This window comes from Podarcis filfolensis (genome assembly GCF_964270895.1).
Source record: "Podarcis filfolensis genome assembly, chromosome: 10".
NCBI classification, from domain to species: domain Eukaryota; kingdom Metazoa; phylum Chordata; class Lepidosauria; order Squamata; family Lacertidae; genus Podarcis; species Podarcis filfolensis.
This window is the reverse complement of record NC_139612.1, coordinates 53,601,625-53,625,274: the sequence shown is the minus strand read 5'-3', so window position 1 is coordinate 53,625,274 and position 23,650 is coordinate 53,601,625. Positions and strand designations below refer to the sequence as shown.

The 23,650-nt window shown below is 43.0% G+C and overlaps 1 protein-coding gene across 2 annotated transcripts in view; it reads left to right on the top strand.

Moving 5' to 3' along the window:
* The first annotated feature begins 3,021 nt into the window (after nucleotides 1-3,021).
* The window catches only part of BRAF (B-Raf proto-oncogene, serine/threonine kinase), a 60,961-nt gene continuing 40,332 nt past the window's right edge, over nucleotides 3,022-23,650 (top strand). Inside the window, exons 1-4 of one of the 2 annotated variants that reach the window (XM_083572328.1) lie at nucleotides 3,022-3,513; nucleotides 12,305-12,406; nucleotides 15,224-15,487; nucleotides 22,646-22,749. In XM_083572328.1, the coding sequence (XP_083428454.1) occupies nucleotides 3,373-3,513; nucleotides 12,305-12,406; nucleotides 15,224-15,487; nucleotides 22,646-22,749 (611 nt within the window). In that variant the 5' untranslated portion in view covers nucleotides 3,022-3,372. The remainder of the gene's footprint in view (nucleotides 3,514-12,304; nucleotides 12,407-15,223; nucleotides 15,488-22,645; nucleotides 22,750-23,650) is intronic. The other variant, XM_083572329.1, reaches the window with a different exon arrangement.

Here is a 23,650-nt window from a genome sequence, read left to right as displayed (position 1 = left end):
AATTGGAACATATACTGGACTATTTTGAGGGTCACTGAAAAGATTGGTTATGCTTTCACGCACTTGAGTGGTCCACGCACCATTCTCTACTGTACTGTAACTCGGAAAGAGGATCTATATATCTCTCCCAAGCAGTCAATGCATGAACTCCAGAAGTCATCTGTGGCTGAGTGATTTCTACTTCACACACTACAAGAGAGATGGAGAAATCAGAAATATGAGGCACTAAACTACAGCTGTCTACACACTGCCATTTAATCTGGCTCCAGTACACTCCCAGCACTGCTGCTTGAAGCTGAGGACACATGGTGTTGGCCACAATCCATAGGTATCCTGCAGTTTATTGAAAAATGACTGGAATTCAATGTGCTTTCCCTCAAATCAACAGCTCTGAAAACATAATCTGTGTTTAAGCCAAGGTGTAAACATTTCAGACATCTGTTGTGCATGTGCAGATGACAGTAGATGTCAAATGACGACTTCAATGAATAGGAGTTTGTGGGGTTGCAGGCACAGAGAAAGCAATCGTGTAATTAGGTGCAGCAACATAAAAATGAGAGGATCTCGCTTACTGGGGTCTCGGGAATGTCGTGTGATGCCTTTTGCATGATTTCGCCGGAACCTGGATGCCAAAGCGGCACAACCCCAGTAAGTGAGACTTTGGTGCAGGTAGCAAGGGTGTGTGTGTGTGTGTGTGTGTGTGTGTGTGTGTGTGTGTGTTGCATGGTGTTTGGCACATCTTCCTCCTCCTCCTCCTCCTCCTCCTCCTCCTTCTCCTCCTCTTCTTCTTCCGTGATTACTCGTAGCCGAGTTAAGATTGTCTTACATAAACACAGATTGAACAGTGAGTCTGTAAGCGACTGTGGAGACCAATTCTGGTTCCACACATCCTTCCACAGTGGGGACATTGGTTTCCGGGCAGGAGTTGATCACAGTGTGGATTTGCCAAGCGTGCCTTTCCTCTTAGCACATTTCTCCCTTGCGTCCTGAGTTTGAGTGTCTTCAAAGCCCATGACACCTTTGGTTAAGGCTGTTCTCCAACTGGAGCGCTCACAGGTCAGTGTTTCCCAGTTGTTAGTGTTTATACTACATTTTTTTTTAGATTTGCCTTGAGACAGTCTTTAAACCATTTTTGTTGACCACCAGCATTACGCTTTCCAATTTTATGTTCGGAATAGAGTAGTTGCTTTGGAAGATGGTCATCAGGCATCCACACAACATGACCAGTCCACACACAGGGCAACACTTTTTTTTTTTTGCCTCAGGCGGTGGAATGGAATGAGCCGTCCCTGCTGCCTGGTATCGGCTCTGTCTTCTTCTGAACACAAGGCAATAAGTTTTCATTTTCCCGGGCATTTGGACTGTATTAATGCTTGATCTAGGGCATCTGATTGGCCCTATCATCCACACCATATATTTAAAGCAGCTGACCTCCCCCAAAGAATCCTGGGAACTGTAGTTTGATAAGGGTACCAGGAATTGTAGCTTTGTGAGGGATCTTCTCAACAAGGTAATAAAACTACAGTTCCCAGAATTCTTTGGGGAATGCGTAGGGCATGCGTAGACATGTATAGGATAGGGATGCATGTGTTGTCTCTGGTGTTTCTGGCTGCAGTGTGTGCCCTCGGGTTGTGTGTGTGTTGTGCAGTTCTGTTGAAATGACCATAGATACTTGTCTGGTTTAATGTATTCCACAGCCAGAGCTACTGAGTAACTATGTGCTTTGGATGGGATTGGTGAGGACGATTTAGCACTTGTGTTTAATGTCCTAGTTTAGTCAGGTTAGATTACATAAATCTAGGGGCTTTATTGGTGGGCGGAAGGACTACAGAGTGGTGTGTATTGCAGTTGTCTGGTTTTGTATTTTTCCCAGATAAAACAAAAATTCTTTCACACCATTAGCCTCATCTCACTGAATTGGGGTGGGGATTGTGCGGCGCACTTCCGGTGCCAAAATGTATTGTGCCAGCCCTGGATCCAAGTGTCCAGGTCAATCTTTGTGTTGCTAATATTAAAAAACACTTTGACCTCCACATACGATTACACATGTCTTTATCTCCACTTTTAACATAATCAGGAGCTCACTTAATAAATAAATGCCCTGTTGAGCATTGGAATGATATGATGTGGAGCTATTTGATTGCTCTGTAAACATAGGCAAACCATTTTGAAGCTCTGTGGAGTCAGATGCAGATAACCATTATCCTTCCTATCAGGTTTAATAAGTTTCTAGTGGGCCCCTCCCCTTTAAACCCTTTCAAAATATTTTAATTCTGATGGCTACAATCTCTTTTATTTGGAGATATTTCACATGAAGCACCCATCAAAATTAGAGATATTAGAATAGCCTATATCTGCTCAATACTCTGATATCCCAGAGTCTTAATGCCACACTCCAAATGATTCCATCCTGAGTATTCTTAAAACTGTGTTATCTTGGCTCACAATTTGAAATAGCAACCAACTTGCTCAGCAAAGCAAAATATTTAGTTTCATATATGCGTAGTTTACTGGGTTTTTTTCATATATCTCTTACACATGCATATGTGTGCACTAGAGATCTGTCTGCTAGCGTGGAAGATGTTCTGTAAAATTGGTGAATTCGATATCTCTCACAGGTGCATTGGAGACGTTCCACACGGGGAAATAATTATGATTCCAGGGTACAACAGCAAAAACCAGATTTGAGTATATGGTTCCCAAACCACTTATATTCTTTGGGTAGTCTTTTTTGTTTATTATTTTTAACAACCACTGATACTGATACTAATGCTAATATTTATTGAGATTAATACTATTCATATTGGGCAGCAGCACTGCAAGGCGATACTAATATAGCTTGCGTTTAAATGCACAAATGCGTACCTGACGGTAGAAAAAAAAAAAGACCGTGCAAGGAAAACAAGAGTGCAGTTTATAATAATAACAACCGAGGCGGCGAGGCAGTGGGAGGGAGGTCTGAGAGGAGGCGTGGCGAAGCAGTTCCGCGCCCTCCGGGTTCCCTAGGTGACGCTGGAGGAGGAGGGGGGGGGTGTCGCGCCGTGACGTCAGGGTATTTCCCGGTGACGTCCTCCCGGGCATGCGCAGTGGCGACGCGGCGATTCTGGGTGACGTCACGCCCGAGGTGTGACGTACGGCCGCCGCTGGCCGCCTGGAAGACTCTCTCGGGGAATTTTGCTGCTCTTGCTGCCCACTGCCCCACCCACCCCCCGCTCCTTTTTCTCCCCCCTCTAGTCCCACCCCCCTTCTTCCGCTACGGGTCGCGGTTGGGGGCGGCCGGGTCGTCAGGGGCGACACGGCTCCCCCTCCCCTCCGCCCCCCTCCTTGTCCTCCTCCCCCCTCCTGCCCCCCTCCTCAGCGCTTCGATCCAAGATGGCGGCGCTGAGCAGCAGCAGCAGCGCCGAGGGGGCCTCGCTCTTCAACGGGGACATGGAGCCCGAGCCGCCGCCGCCCGGGGCCTGCTACGCGGGGGGCAGCGGCAGCGCAGGAGGAGACCCCGCCATCCCGGAGGAGGTGAGGCCCGGCCGTGTGGGGAGGGGGGTATGAGGCCGGCCTGGCATCCTACGGCGCCCCCTTTCCCTCCTCGCCCTCCTCCCGCTTCCCTGCGGGGGGTCCGGCGAGGGGCTCCTGCTGGAGACTTAGGCCCGGCAGCGGGAGGCAGGTCGGGTGGCCGGGAGACAGGTGGATCAGGGCCCCCGGGCCGCCTCCCCCCGTGCCAAGGCGACGGGGCCAAAGGGAAACCGCGAGGCCGGGCGGCGGGTTGAGGTTCGAGGGTGGCCAGCAAAAGCCGCCCCGGCCTCCTCCTCCTCCTCCTCCTCCTCCTCTGGCAGCAGGTGAAGTTTCCCCCCGTCGCGGAGGAGAACCCGGCCCCCTTCGCCTCTCCAGCTGCAGCGCCGGCGGTGAGGTTGGCAGCCCCAGGAGGGAAGGGGGGTGTTGAGGTCGACGGCGGGACTCCTAGCAGGGCAGCTCTCCCCGTCCCCCTCGGGCCTCCATCCCGTCCCAAATTCCCTCTGAGGCCTTGTCTGGTCGCTCCCTCGGTTTGCACAGGGGAGGCAGTGCCTAGGATTTCTCCTCCGCTTCTTTCTCTCCCTCCTCGCCTCTGCTTCTCCCGATCTGCACGGTCGTCAACAGCAGTTGCCTGCCAAGGGTTAATGGAACTGGAGCAACACTTCGTCAGCTCTCCACCCCCCTTCTCCCCACAAGTGCAATAGGGACTCCCTCGGGCCCCAGTTGCGTGGCCGCGGAAAGCCAAGGGAGTTGATTCCGCGAGTGCCGGGAGAAAACGGGGCACCTTTTGTTTGTTTTTATCTCGCTGTCTGTATCAGAGAGAAGGGGGGGGAGGAGTTGGGCGCCTGTGCTTCGAGAGGGCCAATTTTGTAGAGCTGAGTTATGAGGGTTGGGTTGCCACCCTTTAAGCCAAGCAGTATTAAAAGCTCCCAGCAGATTGCATCAATATTATTAAAAACAAACACGGTCACATGTGCTCTGTGAACAGCACCTTGGCACGGATGGGGTAGGGCTGTGGGCTTTGCTAGGCTCTTGGCATTTGTATCCTTTTTGGGGGAGGTAGTGGCGGTGACAGATAATTTTCAGTATTCAGACTCCAGTATAGAAAAATGCACAAATCAGTGATGCTTCTTTATTTAAAAAACCCCAAGTGTAAGTAAGTAAGACATGGTTCATGTCTTCTATAAGTAATTACTCCTAAAATAGCTGGCAGGAATTTTTTTGGGGGGAGGGATGTATTAGGAGTACACATGATTAGAAGACACATGCATACATGGCTTATTCAGTTTGCTAGGTAGTGCTTGCTTTCTGCGTATCTGTTTAGCGTGAATCCCACATTCAACTTATCGGTCACTTTTGTATTGTGTTACAGATTGGAAGCCATTTGGGGAGGACGAGTGTAGATTCTGTGTTGCATTGTCAGCTGTGGTTGGCAAGACATAAGGATTAAGTTCAAGTCTGTATGTGTGATTTCTCCACAGTTATTGGAGTTTCAAGCTCATGTCCTCCCAACACAACAAACAAACAAACAAACACCAGGCTGATGGTATGGTTCTGTAGGGCAAGATGATATATTCTTAAACTTGGCACAGATTGTTAGGTATTGCAGCAGTTTGAAGCTTTCTCTTACATACTTTACATAATTATTTGTTGTACACCTGGCATTTAGAGAAGACATCTCCTGTCGGACTTGTAGTGTTCAGTGGGCCAACCTCTGGTAAGTTGGTTTATGATTGCAGCCATAGGTGTCTCCTGTTGGCCACCATATCAATAAATTGTAGATAGTACAGATGGGCAACACACACCATGTTTTATTCTCTTTTTCTTTCTGTAACTGCAATGAATTTATAAGGAAGATACAAATTTCTCTTCACTGGGGAAACCCACTAGATCTGCTTGCAAATGTAGTAAATAGAAAGAGCTGATGTAGTGTAGTGACCAATATTGTACTCCTGCCCTTGCTAACCTGAGAGTAAGCCCCATTGAATTCAATAGCACTTAGCTCTGAATATCTATGGTTAGGATTATGCTGTAAGAGGCTGAGCTGTGAATCAGGATGACCCACTCTGTATCTCTCCCCTGCCATAGCTACCTTATATCATGGCCTCCCTTCACATGCAAATCCCCAAACTGTAGCATAGTAATAGTAACTTACGACCTAACTTACGACATCATTGTTGTAAGGATTCCAACAAGATAATGTATGTGAAATCCCTTTAACACTCTAAAATACTATCTAAATGCTAAGCATTAGTATTAGCTTACTAGGCTTTGGAAAGAAATCTGAAGCTTTCAAAAGGAAGGGTTGTAGCCCAGTGGTAAAGCACATGCTTTGCTTTCAACAATCCCAGCTTCAATCGCTGGCATCTCCAGGTAGGGCAGAGAAAGACTTCTTTCTGGAACACTGTTGAGCATCTGTCATTCATTGTTAAGAGTACAGTGGTGCCTCGCAAGACGAAATTAATTCGTTCCGCGAATTTTTTCGTCTAGCGAATTTTTCGTCTTGCGAAGCACGAAATCCCATAGGAATGCATTGAAAATCAATTAATGCGTTCCTATGGTCAAAAAAAGTCCAAACAAAGCCAAATTTGGTACAACAAGAGTTTATTAAGTGGTCTTTAAAGTCACACATACTGTAAAGAGCATTTCAAAATTCAAACCCAGAAATTTTTTTCAAAAACAGCAGAGTGGCCCAATGGTCAAAGAAAATCATAAAAATGCAGAAAAAAACCACAAGCTTCCAGATTCTTGCAAACCCCTCCCCAACACCAAGTCCTTTAATTCCAAACACCCCAACCCAAAATCCAAAACCCCCCAAAAAAGTTTTAAAAGCTTAACTTATCAAATGGCTGCAAAAGAAGTTTTGGAAAAGCTTCAAAAATCACCAAAGTCTTTAAAAACCTCAAAAAAGGCTACTATGTACACTGCGTTCTATGAGTTGCTCCTCGAAGTCAAGTCGCAACTGTATTAACGGTGTTAAGAAAAAGGAAACAAACTTGCAAGACGTTTTCGTCTTGCAAAGCAAGCCCATAGGGAAATTCGTCTTGCGAAGCAGCTCAAAAAACGGAAAACCCTTTCATCTAGCGAGTTTTCCGTCTTGCGAGGCATTTGTCTTGCGGGGCACCACTGTAGTACACTACATGGACCAATGGTCTGACTTGGTATAAGGAAATGCCTTACATTGCACACGGAAAACAGCTCCTCTGAAGTAATCGCTCTAATCCATGCATTAATGTACTGTATGCATGATTGCAAGTAAATACTTGGCCATAGCAGTTTGCATACTGATGAATAGGTGCTCTGTTGCTGTTTAAGAAATAGGGCCTTTGCATATGAATATATATGGCTAGGTCAGATCAAAGGGCCTTATAGCCCAGTGCCATTCTGTCTCTGACAATGACCAGGTCCTCTTAAACAGGACCTTGTTTGCCAGATGTTGGAAGCAATCCGAGGTATTCTACCTCTGAATATTATTGTTCCACCCCCCACCCCCATTATTGGTGATATACATTCTGATGTAATTTCACCTGGCATCTTCCAATTTATCTAATCCTTTTTAAAGTTGTCTAAATTAGTTGTCAATACCGCATCTTGCATGAATTCTTTAATTGTGTTGTGTGAATTTATGCTCCTCATTGACCTGATCCTTCCACTAATAATTTTTACTGGATGACTCAATTTTAGTGTTTTGAGATAATAATCGTCTCTTCACACTTTATAATTTCCCTTTTGTGTTTTGTCATGAGACAGGGAAGGGGAGCCACAGTGGACAGAGCACATTTTTTTTGTCTGAAGGGTAAACTATGAGCATCTTTGGCAGGGATGGCAACTCAATTTCTGTTTACATTTCCTTGGCTCTGGTTGTTCACTTCAAGATATCTCTTGATGAGTGAGGTCCTTCTATGTTACATTCTATAAGTAGAAACAGACAACTGAAAAATAATTGCACAATTTACAAGAATACATCAGATTCAAAGAATCATAGAATTGTAGAGTTGGAAGAGACCCCCAGTGGTCATCTAGTCTGTGGTCTAAACCACTGAGCCTCTTGGGCTTGCTGATTGGAAGGTCAGCAGTTCGAATCCAGTCGACGGGATGAACTCCTGTTCTTTCCCAGCTTCTGCCAACCTAGCAGTTCAAAAGCATACCAGCGCAAGTAGATAAATAGGTACTGCTGCGGTGGGAAGCTAAATGGCGTTTCCATGCATTCTGGCTTCAGTCACAGTGTTCTGTTGCGCCAGAAGTGGTTCAGTCATGCTGGCCACATGACCCGGAAAGCTCTCTGTGGACAAATGCTGGCTTCCTCAGCCTGAAGTGAGATGAGCTCCGCACCCCATAGTCGCCTTTGATTGCACTTAAATGTCCAGGGGTCCTTTACTTTTATTTACTTTTTTTTTTACCTTAGTCCAACTCATGCAATGCAGGGATCTCAACTAAACCATCCACAACAGATGGCCATCTAACTTCTGCTTTAAAACAATGAAGCAAAGCTCACAACCTCTTGAGGGAGACCATTCCACTTAGTCCGGAAGAACCTTCTGACAATAAGAGCTGTTCGACAGTGGAACAGACTGCCTTGGGATGTTGTGGACTCCCCTTCTTTGGAGGTTTTTATAAGATTATAAGTAAACATTAAGTAGCAATAATTACTATTGTAATTCAGGATATTATGTCAGCAAATAAATATATTTAGAAAGAAAAAGGTGAGACCATACGGTGGTAGATTGATAGCAATCAATGCACCTATCTTTTGTGGCTATCTTCCTTAGTTTTGCACACTTTGCTGTTCAGCAGATCATCATGAAAATATGCTTATTGCAGTCTAGTTGCAGTTCTTTTGAAACTCTGAGTTAGGGATAATTAAATGTAAATGCTGTGAATTTTCTGTCTCCTTACTTTGCCTTTCAAGAAAGTTCAGCTAAGCTTTTGTTTTGATGCTGGAGATGGATTGTTTGGACAGCGGGTAAAGATGCAGTTGTTGATTTTGATCATGCATATGATTCCAGCCGATTTTCTTCTCTCGGTGAAAGCTTAGGCTTATGTTACGTGTCTGGAATTTGGCGTGCTTAATCAATAGGGCGTCTTCGCTGGATAGCATGAAATGTAGTTTTAATCTGGCACTTTGGTCGTGGTCTATAAAGGTTTAAAAAAAAAATCTGTGACAGACTCACATGGCTAATGATCCACCAGACTGCAGTCTTCAGTCACGTAATCCGGCCTGTTGAGTGGTTGCCATATTCCCCTTTTTCTGTACCCCTAAATTGTCAGCAAAGCCAGGCTTTGCTTATTAAGGCCTCTGCCCCCACTAAGCTGCTATACAGAGCTGGTAGACTTCATTCAATTTAGTGGGTTATAAATTGTTCTGGCAGCCTGGGTGTTGTGGTTACTTTCGATGCCTAAAAGAGAGTGCAACTGGAAATGGATCAATGGGTGCAAACAGGCAAGTATTGAAGATTGATAAACTGCCTGCAAGCAACCTGAAGAATGTTTGGGCACTCTAGCAAAGTTGTAAATTGAAAATGACATAGTTTGCCAACTCAGCTTGAAAAGGTAATGTAGGATTTTTTGGAAAGAAATGCAAGGTTACTATAATCAACGTGGCTGAGGGGGGCTGGGAAAGTCCCTGCATATTTTCCCAATTAATTGCAGAGGTTTAGTAAATAATAATACTAATAAGAAAGATGTACTGTTATGATGCACATGTTTATGCAGTGATAGCAGACAGGGAAAGTTTTCTTTACTAGTGAAAGAGTTGGACAGTGCTTAATAAAAAAAGTCACAGTTTGCAGACTCTGAACAATTCAATTTTGTTCAGGTTTAAAATCAATCTTGTCAGTTAGAAATATAACCTAGTTCCCCGTAATAAAAATATATATGAGCTGTATCACTCACTGGCTCTACATTTTAATACAGAGAACAGAACATATATGAATACTAACACTTTTGGTCACTTTTAAATTGACCCAATTTTGGAAGGGAGGATTAGAGGTACGCAACTGATAGTATTCACTTGTGAATCTGCACCGTGAATGCTTCCTAAGAATAGTGGCCACTGATTTTAATTGATCTCTTAAAAGTGAATACTTTCTTATAATTCTATAAGAAAATGCTGTAAGTGGTGATTATGTTTTTATTGTAGATGTTTATATTGTGTTTTTCTAGTTGCTGTAATTGAAATACTTGCATTCAGAATTTCTGACCCCTTTGTTTGAAGGAAGCATAGTTGGTCCACAGAAAATAATTTTTTGTAGTTGTCTGTGAAACAGATTTGTAATGGAATTGGGACTTAATCCAGACATGACAAAAGTGTTCTAGTGCTGCAAAAGTGCTGATCCAGTGGAAAGGTTCTAGCTTATATTGAGAAGGAGTTGTGCTCACTTGGAAAATCTGGTGCTCCTGGATACCTAGGGGCATGGATGTATGTCCTGGAGTGTATGCTGATGTGCCAACTTTGCCCCTTCCCAAAAAAGGCAGCAGGCTTGTGAGATTCTCAGACATTTATGTCATGTTGAGTTACTGTAACACACTCTACAAGGGACTGCTTTTGGAATGTGAAAACTTCAGCGGATGCAAAATACATGAGTTTCAATGGGACTTACTTCTGAGTTTATAAGCATAGTGGTGTTCTGCATTCTGTTGTGGGGTGTGCATGTGTTATGTCAGCACTTGCATATTCTACCCACAAAGTCGTAGAGAGCTAAGGCATTGGTGTCCTGTCATGATTGCTGTGGGCAGTCCAGAAAACCCTCTTCATGCCAGGTGTAAAGGTGTAAAGAATAAGAATGTGCAGAGGCTCAGTCTTACTGGCTGTCCTCTCTCTTTGTCGATAGTGAGTTTGAGCATCTTCATCAACCATTGTAAGACCAGTTTTCTTGTTTCTGTTTTTTAGAATGGGGAGTTAAAAGACACAAGGTTTTGAAATGGTACAAGTTGGATTTGCAACAAAACTTTTAAACATATCATTGTCTTTTAACAGAAGTGCTGCTGTATATGTTGTATCCTCTGCTAGTCATATCCTCCGATATCTACCTTCCCTCTCTTAGTTTTCCACTTCATTTTGCAGCTGATACTTGCCATTTCATGGCTGCTGAGCATGCTCAGTCCTCACTGAGCTCACCCTCTTGGTTTTTGTTTTAAGAGTTTTTCTACTTCTCCAAACCCCAGGATGCTCAGCACACCTTCCAAACCAGGGTGTGCTGATGTCTTCCTCTTGTTTCTCAGTGGTCCTGCTTTGGCTCCCATGTCTTACCACCTGATTTTAGAAACACAGGAAGTAGCTTTATAAATCAAAGCTTTGTTCTATATTAGTATTGATACCTTTTCACACACTTACCTCATTAGTAGTTGTATTTTTATGAAGCAGGAACAGATGTTCCCTCACCAAAGGTAACACTTGAGGTCAGCACCTCACGTGTAGGCCTGTAGGTGTAATCTTCTCACATGTTATAATACATAGAAGGGTGCATCTGAGATTAACTTTTCAGAAGCTTTTTATTATAAAATGGCTTAAACCTTTGATGGTGACAGATAATGAGTTGGAACTGAAAGTAACATGGAAAAGTTAGTTAAAAGCTGACCTAAGAGTAAACATTATAAAGTTCTTAGAGTGACAGGTAATAGTGTTAAGTTATGTGGAATTTTTATAGTGGAAAAATAAATCATATTCTTTTTTAAGCCATTTGTTAATACTGTACGGTCAAATTTCTTTATAAACTCCTGTTCCACTGTTTCACATTCCATGCATCCTAAGAATGGTAACTCTTAGGTCTGCAACTCTAACATGTTCCTGAAGATTTAAATGATCACCCACTGGTTTCATAGCATTCTAGCTTCTCTAAGTATGATTTGTGCCCATTGAGCCTTGCCTTAAAAATGGACTCGTTCACAATGTTACATAACAGCCTTCCTTAGGTCTTGCCAACATTTCACTATGAAGTTCAACAATGAATTCATGGGGTTTGCAGTATAAATATCTAGATCCTTGTAACTTGCATGGAGAAAGCAGCTTTATAGAATTGAATTCATACTGCATTATTTGTGAGGGAAGAATACTTAGGGGTCTCCCCAATGCTCTGTCTCAAGAACCCAAGCCTTCATAATTTAGTTCTGCAATATAAACTTGATGTAGAATTTCGCAGTGTAATAACACTTAGATTTTGGTTACGGTTGAAGAGGGGAAAATCTTTTCAAGCAGTCATGTTGGTTCCTGGGTGAAGCTGACTAGCACTGTTTTCCACAGACAGATGGCTAAGTCTGGAGGTGATAAATATACTGTAGCTTTTTTTTTTTTACAGGAGGAAGTATTTAAATTCTTAGGTGTTGACTTTTGGCTAACTGTTACTGTTACCCTTGTGTATCTTCTATAAATAGTTTCATGCTTAGTACCGGAGTAGTGTAAACTTTTAATGATATCTTACTGGGAATCTCTGGGATGTGTTCACAGGCTTGTGTGTTATTTTGACAGGTTTGCACATGGGCCACCTGTCACACATTCATTTTGTGCGCTCTGTGGTGGGTGTGCACAGACCCGCACTCCACAGCCTGTAGTTCTTTGCTGGATTCATTTCTGCGAGCCAGCAGAAGGCAGGGTCGATGATGTGAATTGAGTGTTGCATGTGTCATGTTGTACCAGTAGGGAGAGGTAGACCTGCACCTTTGCCAGCAGAGAGGAGTGCTAACTGTATCAAAGGTGAACTGACCTTCAATATTTCTCTGAGGTGTATCAACTATGGGCTTAAAACTTTCCAGCGTGCTTGTTCAGGCTTTTTTTTTGAAACATATGCCTGTTTATTTTTAGGTGTGGAATATAAAACAAATGATTAAATTAACACAAGAACACATAGAAGCCCTGCTGGACAAGTTTGGAGGAGAGCATAATCCACCTTCTATATACCTGGAGGTAAGTGCTGAGTTGCAGGTGTTCCATATCTGGTTATGAAATAATGTATCTATTGGTTAAGAGACTAGGAAATGTTTTTAGTTGTTTAAAGTATTTCTTAATGTAGTTTTGCTTAACATTTATACACACACACACGAATATCATCACCTGCTCTGTGAAAAATCAACACACCTTGTTATAAGAACATTTTGGGCAGTGGGATTTAAATCCATTGTCACACAGTCCGCATTGTAGCTGAAGAGCACCGTTGTACAGGTACTGCCTGCTTAAAAGGACTTTGCCTAGCTCTGTAAAGGAGAGGTCATGCTTAACAAATCTGATTATCTCCTTTAAGCAAGTGACAATGAAAGCTGACAAGGGTGAAGTAGTACACATAATCTATTTAAACATTCAAAAGGCTATTTTATATTATGTCTCAGAAGCGGACAACTCTGCAGCACTTTCTGGATGGTTGTGCAGGGTTAGGATTGATAACATAATCTCAAATAGTGTTTGATTTTCTTCAGTCTTTAAAGAAAGAAAAAACTCCAGTGGGAGCATGTTTCCAGCAAAGAAGAAATGGAATCTCTCTCTCTCTCTCTCTCTCTCTCTCTCTCTCTCACACACACACACAGAGAGAGAGAGAGAGAGAGAGAGAGAGAGAGAGTCCACTAAATCAGTGGCTAAAAGGATTGGAAATGTCCCGCATGTTCCGCCCTCCCCTTTCACATGAGGTTTTCCTCTTCTGCATGTCCTCTTTAGCATCAGCCATAGTTTGTTCTGACATTTGAATCGGCAGGCCATGGTTTCTGGTTTTGAGGACAAGTTTGTTGAGTTGAACATTTCTGCAAACTCTGGTTAGTGTTGAACAGCTTAAGGAGAAAGAAGCTGTGAGAGGGAAGCATGGCGCATGTGAGTGGGTGGCTTATATATGATCTTTCAAACAATGGTTGTGAGGAGTGTCTGACTTGAACCGTTGTAATGTTTGTTTGCAAGGGGCTGGGGGTGGGATTGTTATTCAATAATATGCTCCAGTGAGAACTTTCCTGGACTGTCAGACAGGCTACCCAAAGAGTCAGATATGCTCTGGGGGTTTGCTCAACCCTCTAAAGTGGACTTGGGGAGGGGTGGTTCTGAGTGTTACCCAAGGAAGTAGTCCCACTAGTGCAAGGAATTTTGGCTGCATAATGGAACTTCATTTCCACCCCGCCCCCCAATCATCTGTTCTGGGTTTTACCTGCAGCCACCCAGAGGCGGTGTGGAGAGGAGAGGCAGGGAAAGTTGCATTATGCAAGTGGAAGTTCTTGTGCTAAGAGAAGTACTTAATTGGATCCTACCCTCTGTTTTGTGAGCATAGAACTTTGTTACATTCAGTACAACTCTATGTGTTGTCCTGTCTGCACAAGCAATACTCAAAAACTTATCTTTTCTTTCCACCTATTAGAAAACTAGAAACAACTCTTAGGTTAGCCATTTTAGGCATGCACAAGTCTTTTTTCACAATTACGTCTGAGATACAGTTTTTATTTTCTCGAGTTGTCTGATGTCCTGCTTTAGCATAAAGCAATTTCTTCTTCAACAAAATCAGTATAAGATTACAGTAACTCCCTAGGCCTGTCTCCCTGTATTTTGTATAAGCCACTGGGTTTGTGATAGTGGTCAACAGCCAGGAACCAGAAGATACTGCACCTACAATTCTGAATATCCCTTTAGTGTTTCTGACAGTTTCTTCTGGTCTCTGGCCATTGATTGGTCCAGGTTTAAGGCCCTTCACTCCAAAGGGATGAGCTAGAGTGAGCTGTACAGACAGACTCTGGCTGGTTGCTGGTAAACATACCAACCCATAGAAATGGCCCCTCTGATTTTAGATTTGAAGTGTTGTGGAAAGTATCTAAACTTGGTCTTGAAACTGGGTTAAAACATTGCACAAACATTTTGCAAAATACATCTCAAGCCAAAAAGAACATATGGAAAAAAGTGAAAGGAATATTGACAAAATGGCCATAATAGCTTGCTATTCTGCTTCTGATGTAATTGTCTTTCTTAATTACTGCATCAGTTCTGTGCTCACTTATGCATTCCAGCACGCTTGTTATTTCAGAGAAACCTGAGCATGCATACATACTTGGGTGCAGGATGACAACATTTTCATGAAAAGAAGAATGGGGAGAGAATCCTGTATTAGAATTAAAATACCACATTTAAAATATATGTACAAAGTCAAATTCTGCTGTAAATTTATTTGGACATAACTCTCTTTTAGATATTCATATTCCTGTCACTTCTCTCAGTCTCTAAATTTCTGAACTCTTCCCCCAACCTCCCATTAATTCCTCATTGCAAACCTCTCTCCAGCCTTGAGTTATATTACGATGCCTTGTAAGCATGTAGTTCTGCTGCAAAGAAGTAGTAGAGCTGTTTATTCATGATCCTTCATGGAATTTCCCTTGAAGGTTATTGTGACACATGTATAGACAGTGTGGGGGCAGAGGCTTAGTACTAGAACGGTTGTTGAATGAATAATATTGGTTCCGTCATTTCCTTCGTTAGAAACTGTGCTTTTTCCCCCTAGAAAAATAAGTGCTGGCACTCACCATGAAGTTGTTACAGTAAGTGCCACACTTTTTAACAGCAACAAAAATGAGGTGCCGGTACTGCATACCCTTGAGCACCCCTGAAAAAAAGCGCTGGTCATAAATCATCCCTGAATGTGTTCTTTGGAAGGTTGGGTTGAGTACTGTCCCAGTGATCGTATTCACAGTGCTTAAGAGGCTATAAATATCTCAAAAGTGTACATCCAGGTTATCACTGTTTTAAATTAACTTTTTCCTTTTAAAGGCCTATGAAGAGTACACCAGCAAGTTAGATGCACTGCAACAGAGGGAGCAGCAGTTACTGGAATCCATGGGCAATGGAACTGATTTCTCTGTCTCCAGTTCAGCTTCAACAGATACCGTCACATCATCGTCATCTTCTAGTCTCTCTGTAGCACCTTCTTCCCTCTCAGTTTATCAGAACCCTACAGATTTGTCACGGAATAACCCTAAATCTCCACAGAAGCCTACCGTTAGAGTCTTCCTACCCAACAAACAGAGGACAGTGGTAAGCACATCTGTCAGAAATTTACTTTCTGTCCCCTTGTCAAAGGAAAGCGTGTTATTTAAAACAAGGGAAAAAGAAAGAAAGGTATAGTATAATCCCTATTATAAAAGGGTAGTCAACCTTTTTATACCTACCGCCCACTAATGTTTCTTTCTTGATGGTAAAATTTCCTTACCGCCCACCCAGGGCTCGATGGAAGGAGGATTCAGCTTGTGCCGTAGAACCCCCTACCGCCCACCTAGAATCCTGAAATGCCCACTACTGGGCGGTAGGGACCAGGTTGACAACCCCTGCCTTACACATTGCCACAGCATGATACACTAAGTAGTGGAGTAAGCAAAGTGTTTTATTTGAGGGATCCCGAATGCAGAGCTTGACTACAAATGCAATTGAAGAGTTGCAACTGGGATTATTTTGCTGCTGTTGTTCTTGTGAGACGCAACCTCTTTTATGGGGGGTGGGAATTACTTCTGTTCAGTGGTTTTTAATGCCAAGTTTGTGCCACATGCTGTACCGAATGTAGAAATGACTTGGAATGTGTTCGCCCTCTCCATGCGCAGTGGGCTGGGTAGTTGGGATGCAGCCATGTTGTGTGCACAGCAGTACACGATGGCACAGAAGAACCTGAAGCCATCTGTTCCTCCCTTTAGCGCATGAAGTGTCTGAGGTTCCACTTATGTGCGCTGTGCCTGCCAGGAGCAGAAATGAGGAATTGGGGGCCTTGTGGCTGAAGCTGTCATCGCTGAGTGGCAAACGAGAGGAGAATGCTGGCCCAGCAAACTCCTCCTCCTCCCAGCGCATGGGGTCTTTCTGCAAACAGAGCAGCTTTGCAGCCCATGCTTCTTCTCAAGGAGCCCAAGAAAGTCAAATGGAGGAGGAACATGGAAAGCGAGTGCGCAGACGGGCAGTAAGAATTGGACAGGGAAGGGCTCACCAGTGTTGGAGAATTCTTGAAGTTTGGTGGGGAGATGAGCTTTTGCATAGCGCACAGGAAATTGTTTTAGACAATAGGGTGCAGTATGGTGCGAGGGAGTCGAAAGAAGGGAGAGAGGTTCCTGGACACAGGTGAACTTTTAACAGAGCAAGTAAGACGGGTATACAGTTGTACCTTGGTTGACGAATGCCTTGCGTTTTAAATGTTTTGGCTCCCGAACGCCGCAAACCCAGAAGCGAGTATTCTGGTTTGCGAATGTTCTTTAGAACTTGAACGCCCGATGCAGCTTCAGCGGCTTCCGATTGGCTGCAGGATCTTCCTGCAGCCAATCGGAAGCCGAGCCTTGGTTTCCAAACGCTTTGGAAGTCGAACAGACTTCCGGAACAAATTCCGTTTGACATCCGAGGTACCACTGTAGTAAGGTGAATTGAACAGGGTTATCCTTCTAGGGTCATGGGTGGTGGGGAAGAGTCATTTGCACAAAATAAAATACTGTAGGCTTTTTAAAAAAAAGATCCTAGACTTTGACACTGGACCTGCTTTTGGTACACAGAGAATGCACATTGCTAATCCATCCCCCTTTCTAGAAATTTTCTAGTGCACATTTAAGGCTTATTGTTGCCAAGGAGACCATGAAGGCTAGGAATGAGAGAAGAGTGAAGACGTGCTTCCTTTTGGGGGGGCAGGCTACATAAAAGATGTGAGGTGACAAGCTGAAACTGTAATTACCAATGGTTCAGACAAGGAAAACAGTGGTATTTTAAGAGCGGAGACAAGACAAAAATGAAGGAGCAAAATAGAAGGGGCATGGCTGGGGGGGAAGGAAATTGAGTTTAGGGCCACTTAGAGTTTAATTTCAGTTATAGGGTAAAACTTAGTGAAGCCAAAGGACTTTTAGTTCTGATTGCTTTCAGTGAGAGAGATTTAAGCATGTGCTTAACTGCAATATTGTGTATGTCTAAGGCTGCAGTCTTCTGCTCTTAGTGAAACCAGTGTTACTTAGCAATCTTAATGGTGCAATCTAATATATGTCTGCTCAAAATTAAGGCTGAGTTCAGTGATAGTTACTCCCAGCTATGTGATCACAGGATGGAAACCCCATTTTGACTGGTTTGACACCTGTTGGTTTTAATTCTCGGTAGTTCATTCCTACATAGTAGATTTTAACAAAATATTTCTAATTTAATATCAAGTGTCTCTTCTTTTAAACAATATGCTTAGCTTTCTTTTTCTGGTTTCATTTTTTAATAGATAGGTTATGGCAAAGATGCTTTGTGGATTGCCTTAGTAACCTAACCTGCTTTCAAGAATATAATGCTTTTAAATATGAGAAGTATCCTAATAGGAAGATTAATAAAGTTGAGCAAGATTTGTTTGCAGAAGTCACTTTATGCATCTAAGAGCCTGCATGGCTCTTAGCTACTCATGCGGGAAATATTTTGCTGGTTGTGGGAAGTGGCTGATTCTGGGGAATCGAAACCTTGTTTTCCAGTCCCTGGGAATCTTGCTCAGATCTGTCTCTGACTTCTGAGATTTGACTAGGCAACTATCACACACTACAGCTTCTGTACATCTCCTGAACTTCTATCTAATTGCGGACGTGCTTCAAAAGGTTCTGGGCAGCACACTGTCTTAACATAAAGAGACTTTTTTCAAAAAATTAAGGCAATGAGGAAAGTTGGTCTCCTACGTTACGTTAATTAAAACACATGTGCCCAAAGAAATTACAGCTGGCTACACAGGGTGAGCTGAGGTTGCTGTGTAATTGCACTATGTAATAGGCCTAACACTTCAGCACAGAAAAAGCTTTGGGGAATATAGTTCATAAGGGAAAAAGCACATGCAACAACCCCTGTTGTGCTGCCTCTTTAATATTGCATATATCCCTACTCTTGCTGCTGGTCCCAAGCCAGGATTCCCTTCTCCGAGGGGTGGCCAGCTGGCCGTTGTTGTAGCAGCTGAATCATGAATTTGCAAGGGGCGGGTGGTAAGAACAGAGCAAATGGAACACAAGATGGATACCTATCTCTGAGGGAAGTCTGTGAAGAAGAGTCCTGTTTTGCTATAGGAATCTATTTTGTAGGACCCAATTTTGATTTTCTAGCTTTCTAAGGTACAGTGGTACCTCGGGTTACAAACACCTCGGGTTACAAACACTTCAGGTTACAGACTCCGCTAACCCGGAAGTAGTACCTTGGGTTAAGAACTTTACCTCAATATGGGAACAGAAATCGTGCGGCAGCGGGGGGAGGCCCCATTAGCTGAAGTAGTACCTCAGGTTAAGAACGGTTTCAGGTTAAGAACGGACCTCTGGAAGAAATTAAGTTCGTAACCAGAGGTACCACTGTAGTGTGCGTTTTCTGGTGCATATGCAACCTGGTTTGGATGAATGTAAACAGAGGGTGTGGAATTCAAGACAGTCCCACAGAAGCTGTCTCAAGTAGCCGAAACTTCCTCCATCCTTTGTATTTGTTAACTGTCCTGTGCAGGATGGGTGATATCTGCAGCATGTGCTCCACACTTTACTTTACTTTACTTTACTTTACTTTACTTTACTTTACTTTACTTTACTTTACTTTACTTGCCTTGCCCAGTATATGTATGCAATCCTCTCCCAGAGGTAGATTTCTGAAACCCCACCTGACTGGAGAAATTTCTCTTACATTGGACCTGTGCATCCTAAATAAACTTCTTACAGCTGGATCCTATGCGTGTTTTACAGTGGTACCTCAAGTTAAGAACTTAATTCGTTCTGGAGGTCGGTTCTTAACCTGAGGTACCACTTTAGCTAATTGGGCCTCCCGCTACGGCTGTGCCACCACTGCACGATTTCTGTTCTGTCCTGAAGCAAAGTTCTTAAACCAAGGTACTATTTCTGGGTTAGCGGAGTCTATAACCTGAAGCATCTGTAACCTGAGGTACCACTGTACTTGGAAGAGAGTCCTACAAATTTCAGGAGCGCTGACTTTCTTGTAAATATACATAGAATTGAAGCCTTAATTTTGAGATCCTCTCAGATTGGTGAATTTGCAGGCCAGGAACCTTTCCCCATGAGGTTTGCAGTTTGCGTGTGCTACTGTGCGGTTTAGGCATCAGAGAATGGGGGAATTGAGGAGGGCATATTATCTCAACCACATATTTCCATCTCTAGTTTTCCTCCTCTAGAGATGGTTGTAGTCAGCAGAAGATTGCACCAGATACTGGGTGAGAGTTGGTCGAAATTCATCAGAGCATATCAGTCCAAAAGGGCGTATTGATGGAATGATGAAGTAAATGTAGCCTTGCAAGTTACTATCCTGCCATATTTAAATTTTAAAATGGCTTTGATGTGGGGAATTCTGGCCTCAGGCTTAAGAAAACACTGTTGTTGCTGTGTATGTTTAAAAAAGACCTCTTCTGGGATTGCAAAATAGCGTTTAGAAAAAGCCTAAAAGATGGGAACTTTTAAAAAAAGAAACCCCATGATGTTTCTGTGAAGCAGCACAAAGAAAAATACAAGGGGGGGGGGGAATCAGAAGAGCTTTTCTTTCCTCACTTTCCTTCAGATTCTAATTGACCAAAGACCAAGCAAATTTCTTTTTGCCTAAACTGGCAGGCACCTATTTACAAAAAAGCTGTGCAGCACTCTGCAAGGATACATGCCTCCTCCCTTCTTTATGTTGAGCCAGGGTTTGCTAGAACTTAGGCCCAAGCCTTTATTTTTAACTGCTAGGGCTAAGCCCAAGAAGGACGAGATGGCCTCTAAGCATTACTCAAGCTCCTCATTCTCTAATGGAATAGTCCAGTATATAGTCTGAAGGCATGTGAGGCCACCACTTTTCTTAAAGCAATGTAGAACTGGGCCTGGATCAGTGACTGCCTGGGAGCCCCATGTGCACCAACAGGACATAAATGTAAAGATGACGATGGTTAATTTTGCATAGTTCTCAGACTTCATACAAAGGCAATTTTGAGACTGTTTTCTCTTAATAAGATAGTTCAGACATGCTGCTGCTTAAGAAGATGCAACTAGCCAGTGAGCACATGAACACTTAGCTCTATGACTCAAGCTCGGAGCAAGGAAAATATAAACAGGAAGAGATAAGATCTCCTTCCGAAGAAACATGTGTCAAGCCTAACAATCTGCTAACTTAGCTTAATTTATTGAGTATTTATTAGGCACGGAAAGCATACAAGCAGCAGTACTCTCTTGCAAAAGGCTTTGCAAGAGGCTTCTGACTGGGCGCTGACTAAGATGGGTAATTGCAGAGGCCAGTCAATGCAGAATGACCATGTTTAGATGACTTTTTTAAAAAAGTGTTGTACTTCTTGGGAATGTGCTATAAATAAGGGTCTCTGAGTCACCACATGGTTACCTGAGGACAGCTTCCAGTTGCCAGTGGTGACCAGGCTCCTTCTTAACAACAGTTGTCAGTACTTGGGTATAAACTGTTCTGCTGTCCCTTCATGACTTAAGAAGAAGAGAGGGCAGTGTGAGCTTACCTGAAAGGAATTTGAAAATAGTCACATTAAATGTCAACCGTACAACTTTTCTTCATGGGTGCACATTGGGAAGAGGCAAAGAACTTCGGAAAAATTGTATTTATGACCAATAACATTCATTTACAGTATTCATTTATTTATTGCGAAATACTTATATCCCACTTTATAACCCCCAAAGGCGCTCTTAAGCATTAAAAAAAAAAAATTCTGAAAATAGAATACAGTGGTACTTTGGTTCTCAAACTTAATCCGTTCCGGGAGTCTATTCGATTCCCAAACTGTTCGAAAACCGAGGTGCGGCTTCTGATTGGCTGCAGGTGCTTCCTGCACTTAAGCAGACGCCGCATTGGACGTTCGGCTTCTGAAAAACGTTTGCAAACTGGAACACTTAACGTCTGGGTTTGCGGCGTTCGGGAGCTGATTTGTTCGACAGCTAAGCCGTTCGGAAACCAAGGTACCACCGTACTCAGATCTAGTAGAGGAACAGAAATGGTGACCAGATGGAGACCAGATGAAGCCAGGATTGCTCAGAATTCATATACTGCCGTTGTACTTGGTTTTCCCTGGTGCTGTATGAGGCAGCAGCACCACTAAGAACTTCTGAGGCATTAAGTAGCTGGAAGTCCCTTAGTCCTTCCTTGTTGGAAACAAAGATGAGTGGGGCATCAACTAGAACTCACTCAACCCATAATGATTGGCTTTTCTATGTTTTTAGCAGTTCTTGTTTTTATCTGTAAGCCACCTTGAGTCCCATCAGGGGGAAAAGCGGGGTATATAATAATAATAATAATAATAATAATAATAATAATAATAATAATAATTTTTATTAATATTATAATGGGGGTCAGGTGGGGAGGACTCACCCTCTTTTCCTGGCAGTTTTGAGGCAGCAGCTAAACTCAGCCCAAACCAAAGGGCAGGGCAGGAGTTAGAGAAGCATTCCTTCATGTATTACCCAATGGAAACATGAATCCACTGCCCTAAAACGTGCTGATAACTACAACCTTAGACCCCTTGGAAAGGGTTTAGAGCAGAGCAGGAAGGGCAACCTGTGACCCTCCGGATGTTGCTCACCTCCAACTCTCGTCAGCCCCAGCCAGCAGAGGCAATGTTCGGGGTGACAGGCATTGTTGTTGACCAAAAACATACAGAGGACCGCAGGTTCTCATCCCTGGTTTTGACTAATTTGTGAAGGGTCTATCAACAGCTGTGATAGCTAGATGGATGGTCCATATTTAGAGGCAGTATACCATTGAACACCAGCCAGTCAGGTTCAGTAGAACTTTTATTTATTTACAGCATTGATTGAGGCTGCCCAATAACCATCTCTGCATGATTTACAAAACCTTTCAAGACAAGACAGATTCACAGCATGGCCAAAAATCATCAGCATGTAAACAGTGGGTTACAATTCAAAACTTTAAAAACACAGTTTTTAGACTGCTAGGAGAATTTTTTAAAATACCTTATCTGGTACCCAAAACAACCAGGTGAGTCTTGCTAGGCAGGATATTTCACAACTGAGAAGCCCCTCTCTCTTTCTCTTTCTCTTTCTCTTTCTCTTTCTCTTTCTCTTTCTCTTTCTGGTTGCCATCTCTCTTTATTTGATGTTGGGGGCACCCAGAGCCGGACCTCTGAAGTAGATGCTCACATGGATCCACTTGTAAATTGCAGCATGCTTTTAAGGCTTCAGAAATACATTAAGCTGAAGTAGTGCTGATGGTTTTATTTTGATTTCGCAGGTTCCAGCAAGATGTGGAGTTACAGTCCGTGACAGTTTAAAGAAAGCTTTGATGATGAGAGGTCTCATCCCAGAGTGCTGTGCAGTTTACCGAATACAGGATGGGTATGGTTTGTATGTAGTATGGTTTGGGGTAGGAGTTGAAGAGGGAATGATTGCTAAAGTGATTCTTTCTGGGTGTTTTAAGTGCATGAATAATCAAGATAAAAACAATTCACTTCATATTTTAAACAAATTGTTTTCCAAAGCATAGGCAAAATCTCACTCTATGCCCCTTAGCAGTGGTTGTGGCTTGAGGGTGGGAGAGAATCCTTTTCTTTGTTCCTGCTAGTAGATTTGCTCACAGTGCTCTCTCTTGTATACTAGCAGCCTTGTACCTGGTGTTTCTCAGGGTTTCTAAGAAACCAAAAACATATGTGCAGTTTTGAAAGGTTCAGTCCACCATCTTGATTCAAAACAGTACCCGTTTGTATCAAAACATAGGAGAAAACCTGCTTCTTGATCTCACAAATTATCATTCAATATTTGGTTATGACATCTTAAGAGGTGTCCTAATGCATACAAACAAATATATAGTAGATAGTTAACAGCTTCCCAGTTGCTTCCCTTTGATTTTTCTGTATAAACTGTGCCCTTCTCATTAACTAAACTTTTTGCAGACTTTTTAAATAGTGGAGGCAAATACCCGAGAAATATTCTTTACCTAGCAAAGCAGTGAGATTTACTTTAGGTTGTGGAGCTCAAGAGCCATCCATTCCTTAATGCTGTGTATCAGGGATGGGAGACTTGTGGCCCTCCAGATGTTGTTGGTCTCCAGCTTCTAGCAGCCCTATCCAACATGACCATCAGCAAGTGGGATGGGAGCTGTAGCCATAACATATGCAGGGCAAAAAGTTCTTCATTCCTGCATTAGATCTTGTGATCTGAATTGCGGGAGAGAGTTAAGTCTCTATCTTGTAATTTGTAGCACAGTTGTGATAAATCCATGCTAACTTGCCATTTGAAG